Raw genomic sequence first — 6,631 nt, 5'->3', positions numbered from 1 at the left:
CCTGAGCTGACTGAGCTGGGCCTGAGCCGAGCCTGAGTAAAGGCGGCGCTGGTCACGTGAGACGGAAAGTTGGGAAGAGCAAACATTGCCGTCAGGAAACAAGCGGTCCCGGTCCCAGTCCCACGCCACAATAGGCCCACCAAGTCTCCCCAACCATTGCGGGGAAACGCCTCATGGAATGTTCGAAACGAACTACTCTGCCGTGTCGGGCAAAATAGGAAGGTGGCTTTGCTTTTGATCAGTTTTGACGGAGTTTGCCATGCGCGGGTCGAGGCGAGTGCGACGACGGGAGAATCACCCAATGGTTTCTGATCGTTGTTCTTGCACTTATTTTAATCATTTCTTAAATGAGATCTCGATCTCAAGATCGGCTGAGACGCATACGATCGTCGAAACGTGTTATTAGCAGGGAGGAACGCCAGAAGATCAATGCTACGGGGTAACGTTTAGAGACTTAGCAATACCGTATTATCTAGCACAGATGACCATGGTCTTATGACTCGTTGCTTCCACCTCGAGTTCGGTCGGACATAGTCTTGTATTAACGGGGGAGGGTCTTACAAACACCATACAAAAATGACGAAACATAAGGGTTTCCATAAAAGACAATTCGATGGGAGATGGCCCAATAATGGAATATGGTCCTATACTGGGGGTGATCGTATGTGACAGATAATATGGTGCTGTTGTCTCGGCTCTCGGCCTCGTCGAGACGAATAGCTCCATACAAAGGCTCAAATGCACCAGAAGCAATAATGCCTCAAGTGGTAAAGGCAGGCTCCTGCCTCATGCGCCAAGCCCTATATATCAGCCCGCGTATGCTTCATTTTCACTCATTTCGACTATGACCGCTTCGTACTTGACGTCCGAGTCACTTAGGGTATTTCTTCAAAGACCGGTCGGGACAATGCCTCAGCTCCTCCTAACCAATGCGGAGTGGGGTCTGGAATCCTCCAGCTGATATGCAACATTCATGAAAACATTGAAGGATACTACCATCTGCACAGCCTCCACCTTGAGCGGGTTCGACATGTACCTCAGTTGATTCATGCCGCTGCTGAAAAACATTTCAGAGAGTCCCTCGGAAGCCGAACCCGCTTTACAGCCACACCGGGGCATGCCCCAGGAAGAGAACGCCTTGAATCCTCCATTCTCATGGAATCCGAGAACTTCATAGCCGCAGTGCCAGGATTCCCGATGCTTCGATTTATTCCAAGTGTCCTTTGTCTGCTCGAATCAGGTTCTTATGTACTGTAACATGACAGAACATTCTAATCCGACGCACGACTTCATTTCAGTTGCTTAAAATAACCCTGCACTTCCTATTATCTGGTGTTATAAATCAAGGATCACGAGTGGAGAAATTTTCCCTCCCAGAATAGAAGTATCCAAGTAACCATTGAAATTTTGAATACATTGAGAAAGATCATCCAGAAACTGATAATTTACGGCTTCGTAAACGTAAAAGCTCAAAACAGTTTGAAAGAACTTCCTTTCTTCCGCTTGCCATTGCCCACGCACTATTTGGCTTCTGGTTTATCGCTGTAGGCTGTAGCCAGTTTTGTTGTTGAATGCAAAGAAACGCCCGACGAGCACAATGACCATTGAGTTTTTGATAGACTCAAAAGTAGTGTGCCTTTGCAGACCCCTATAGACCTCCCCCGTTCAGCTTGTGTTGCCATTCCCAAACCAGGATTGTCCGCCCAAAGTAGTAATTTTCGTATACGACTAGAGGTTAATTTTCTTTTATATACATGCTAGTACCCTTCCAGGATGCTCATATAATTGAGAATTTGATTCCTTCTAGCCCCCTTTCCACTCCTTTAAAAAGGCTAGTTTTTGTAATAAAATAAAAATCGTGAAATAGGGCTTTCTTTTTCGGCTACGTTTCAGCCCTGGGTATGCGCACATAAGACCGGCAAGAAGTATGTCCCTCCCTTGCCCTTGCAATCGCTCAAAAAGTATATCCTCACTTTTAATTATACACGTACGCGACGCCTGTACCTGCTCGTGCACGCGAATATAACTCCCTATAAGCAAGCTATGGTATATCGCTTAAAAATATTATCCTTACCTACTTGCGTGATGCAGGTGATGCAGGTGATACAGAGTAAGGAGTCACACCGAAGTCGCCTCCAAAGGCGCGTGACTAGGTAACCCTGGGCTATAAGGAAGCTATGGCACACGTGAAGGAAGCTCCCAATATCGGAAGAGAAAAGCTTTAGAGCTCCCAGTTCAAGCGCACTCTCTAGTTGCAAGTTTGAAAGAGATACATTCATACACGGTTAAATCAGTGACATTGCTTGTCTACAGGGCTAGATGTCAAACCAGCAACTGAACATATGTTTCCCCCCGGGGCCCCGACTTGACAGAACTTAGAGCCCGCCATACTTAAGAACGCCTCGTCTCCGTGTGACAACTCCGTAGCTGCTAAAGTGTTAGAATAATAGAAAATCCAGACACTATGAAGCACGCTCACGATAACGAAGTGATTTCCTTACCCGAAATCAAAGGCATGTACCATCTGAGAAACATCTCTTGCAGCAATCAGCATCACTGGAACACCCTGCACCAGGCTCTAGAACATTCGAGGTTAGATTATTCAATGCTTTGCTACTTGGTGGGTGATACTACCTCCACAAGCTTGAGCGCCACTAACACCGAGAAGGGCCAGCACCAAGAGGCTTGCCAAAACGTTTTCGAATCCTTGGAGCTTCATTTCGTGGAGCTAAGGATAAAATAAGAGTTAATGAGAGCTAGATAAGACTGGAGGAGTAATTGAGAAGATTATATAAGATGCTCCAGATCTGAGAAGTTGAACTGATATGAACCTGGTAGAAGGCGAGATGCGACAAGTATTTATATTCTCTAAAATGTGTGGGCGGAGCGGAGGCGGAAGTTCCGGCGTATTCAAGGATTAGCTAAAAATAAGGTTCTCGTATTGAAGTGCATAGTTGTGCAGTATTCCCTAGGTGTTTTAAACAGTATCCAGGGTTCAAATACTCTTCTTTTTCTCTTGGCGGAGCATAATTATACTACACGACTTGCGAAGGTTTAAAGCATGTTACTATATTATTAATAATTATGCAGAAGTTTGTACTTCTGAAACTTTTTTATTATTTTAACGTGAGCTCTTTCATTATACGCTAGAAAATAACCGTCAAAGCTCAAGTATTAGAGTTACTTGATCCTTTAAGTGGCGGAGCTATTATTTAAAGTAGTATTTAGTCGTGGTCTTATAAATACTAACAGTTGTATTATTATCAGACTTAAAAGCGAAGAGGAACCAAACAGTACTGATCTTTTAAGATATTCCCAATCATAAAGAATAGGATCGATACTGAAACCTTTAATAATGTAATGTGCAGCCTATCCCTTCGTCCGGTGAGACATAGTCCACGCTAGTAAGGGGGCCTGGCTCAGGGCGAAAAGGCGATGGATGACTAATAAGTTTTTAAGCAAAGGTACGACTTTACAGTCTGAGCCAGGCCCCCTTACTAGCGTGGACTATGTCTCACCGGACGAAGGGATAAGGTTCGCGCGGGAACCTCTACAGGGGCTGAAACACGAGACGTTAAGGTTTGTGTTACGAAGTGGGATATGCCCCAGTCACATAGCAAATAGGCTTCCGAACTTTCCGATAGAGTTTCTTATTAATGGATACAAAAGGAGTATGCCCCTGCCAATCCCTGTAACATCCCTATTTCGTTCGTATAGTATTCCTAAAATATGGATATATGCCCAAAATAGTAATAATAGGAGGCTAACTCTAATTAAGGATATATAAGTATTCTCTCTGGGTTTATCCTGGAAGGAATATTCTGTTTCACGTAGCTGTGTGAGACCTGTGGGTCACAAAGAATCACAACTGAGAGTTGATGTCAGCTTCACTAGTCACGATTGCCATTAGATACTGCCCGCCTACCGTCCCAACTTCCTCCTGGATTGTTTCTGCTCCGGAATGAGCAATTCTGGGTACTTTTCCAACAATACAAGACCCAAATTGCTCCCGGTGTGTATCTCGTCCCGTTTTGGCACATGATAAATAGGGTAGTTTACTAATGTTTTGACTCAATCATTCCAGTTCTGATCCAGGCTGGTGACAGACTGATCGAGGATCAAGTCTAGAGCGTCGTCGGGGAGCCTGGAGGCTTGGGCCGAGCGACATACCTGCATTCACCCTATTGTGAGCCTGGGGTCTATGTCTATTTGCCCGGTGCAGATCCTGCAGTCGTTGGAGAGAATGTAGTTGTTATTGCCGAAGCATTATCTGCTGATGAGAAGGCTAGCAGGCAGAATGACGGGACGGGACACGGGTAAACTAATTGATCCCGTTGTTGTTGCCATTGTTATTGCCATTGTTAACGTCGTTTCCTGAATTTCCTGACCCCACAACATTGGAAGAACTGTGGTTGTTCCCATTGTTGGATGGGGAGGCTCAGATGTCGTTGGGGACTGGGACAGCAGCAACTGCTGTGTCCAACGTGAAGACGGCGAGGAAAGTCTTGGAATGTATTTTTGCCGGTGTTCAATAGAATAGAAGATGTAGATGAGTTGGTAGAGGACTTAGAGGAATGTGTTTTATGAAAGACTTGAGATTGTAGATGATGTTCTGCAAACGTGGGCAAGAACGAGCTTCATACTGTATACTTCTCTGCGGGCGGAAATCCATAAGAATAATTGTTCGGCATGACGCTGTGCCAAGCGGATGCGACAAATGACATGTGTATGCCGGGGAGGATAGTGCCGCAGACAACGCATACTATAAAACTATTCACGGTAATGTCTGTACGGCAGAGGACTTCTGCTACAGGATTGAAGGAGAAAGGTAGATCTGTTGATGTTAACCGTGAACCATGAGGCTGATGGCAGAGTGGAGTTAAGAGATCTGCACAAGCTTCTCCAAGAAATGGACCCTGGGGCCATTAATGTAGGGTCGGACAGCAATATCACCAGCGCAATAAAAAAGCCACCCGCGTCAACCGGTTTAGGATATGACAGGAGGAGGGGGTTCGGAGAAGAGAGTAGGAAGAATTCAACGATTGCGCAAGAAGGAAGTTTATAAAGATGCTTAATTCCCGAGATGCAGCAATCTATGCCTTGCCCGAGTCATGCAAAGGCGATCGTACTAGTGCTGATGACGGCGGGTGGCTTCTGCTGGGCCTTCTTCCATCTTACTGGTGGCATCATCAGAGTTTGCGCGACGAAGATACGTCCGGATTCTTCTCCCTTGGGTGATAAACATGCTTGTACAAGAGCAGTTGAATAAAGTTCTCCAACACGTGCTCTGAACACCGAGCCGTGTGTGTGGCCAGTCGTGAAAATGAGCTGTGGAGAATAATCTCGGCCAGCCTTGGGATGCAGCAATTATTGCGATCCTCGCACTCACCGACTAACCCTCCTGTTTCAAATGCACAATGTACTGTTTATCTATCTGAGCCCTCTCAAATAAGAATGCGAAATTGCTGCGAACTATCGCAGAATGATTAGTCAGTGTAGGCACGAGGCTCTGAATCCCAGCATCTCAGGAAGTCGAGACTTGGGCCAAAACAACTGTGACATAACAGCCTCCGGATATATGTTTACGGATGCGACGATGTCCCAACTTTGTGCGGAGAAAGTACCACCCGAATGTTGAGGAGATATTGGGAGTAAGGAATCCGAGAGGTGGGTCCATCGGTCGCTCCCCGAGGTCGAATGCAACTCTGTAGAATCACATTATTATGTTTGGCAGTACCAATACTATGGCACAGATAGATTCTGGAACCCAATGGCATAGTACGGTGGGATGGCCAGAAAAGAGAAAGATGAGGTTATTCGGGTGACGTTGTAGGCGAACTCGCCTAGAAACAGCCGAAGCACGCGCAGCTCAAGTGCCAACCTTAAAGCAACGCTGATCTTCAGCGCTGAAGACAATTTCGGCACTTCAACCCCCACTATTGGAAGCTCGACGCAGTCTGGTCTAGCCTGCCAGCAGCGATAGCAGATCGAGGACCCCAGCCGTATGAAGAAGTGAAATGCAAGGCGGCTCAGTGGAGCCCACTTGGCCCAGCTAGAGCGACCCCAGTCCCATACAGATGGAAGCCGAAACTCCACGTCCGGCAATATGCTACCCAACCTTAGGTTCTGTTCCTGTATTCCTGACCACCCCAGCTGAGGCCATCAGTTCTCTCCATAATTTCGTGCACGGAGAGCTCCATGCTGTTGATCTCATACACCAAGAGCTTTTTTTTGTTGGCTCCGTCAAGGATGTGTCGCCAATTGTCTCAAAAGTTATCTTTAGACGCATCGGCTTTCAGCCCTAGCTCCGATCACCCCACACGTGTTGTTCAGGTGGGGAATTCCATAACCTTATTTCAGGCTTCGCGGAAATGCAGATTGACCTATCAGAGACTTATGCTTTCAATGTAGTGGGACGAAAGATCTACAGGCGTATTTCCGTGCCACAAAACCATGCTCTGTTGCAAGATCATCAGCTAAATGCGAAAGTGTTTGACAAAGATGTTTCTCGAGCTTCACTGGTGCATAAATCAACTAGTTATGATATCATTGTATTGATGGATTTCGTACTATTTTCTTCGGGGGGAAAGGATTGCACCCAGCCAAGTGACCCAACACATGTCTAAACCTC

General features: G+C 46.2%; 1 protein-coding gene across 1 annotated transcript; it reads right to left on the bottom strand.

The window, feature by feature from the left end:
* Positions 1 to 2,455: 2,455 nt before the first annotated feature.
* Positions 2,456 to 2,757, bottom strand: K444DRAFT_365589 (uncharacterized protein). The gene is made up of 2 exons (XM_024872225.1): positions 2,635 to 2,757; positions 2,456 to 2,578 (listed from the first exon to the last, which is right to left on the bottom strand). Exons 1-2 carry the CDS (start codon positions 2,717 to 2,719, stop codon positions 2,508 to 2,510), a joined length of 156 nt encoding a protein of 51 aa, XP_024738104.1. The 5' UTR covers positions 2,720 to 2,757; the 3' UTR covers positions 2,456 to 2,507.
* Between the last annotated feature and the right edge of the window lie 3,874 nt (positions 2,758 to 6,631).

Source organism: Hyaloscypha bicolor (genome assembly GCF_002865645.1).
Source record: "Hyaloscypha bicolor E unplaced genomic scaffold K444scaffold_56, whole genome shotgun sequence".
NCBI classification, from domain to species: Eukaryota; Fungi; Ascomycota; class Leotiomycetes; order Helotiales; family Hyaloscyphaceae; genus Hyaloscypha; species Hyaloscypha bicolor.
The sequence above is the reverse complement of the archived record's forward strand: the minus strand, read 5'-3'. Positions and strand labels throughout refer to the sequence as shown.

What these genes read in the sequence shown, in the direction of transcription:
- K444DRAFT_365589 (XM_024872225.1), bottom strand. Translation starts at nt 2,719, where the DNA reads ATGAAGCTCCAAGGATTCGAAAACGTTTTGGCAAGCCTCTTGGTGCTG. An exon ending in TGGCGCTCAAGCTTGTGGAG is followed by an intron (nt 2,579 to 2,634) that starts GTAGTATCACCC and finishes CGAATGTTCTAG; the next exon opens with AGCCTGGTGCAGGGTGTTCC.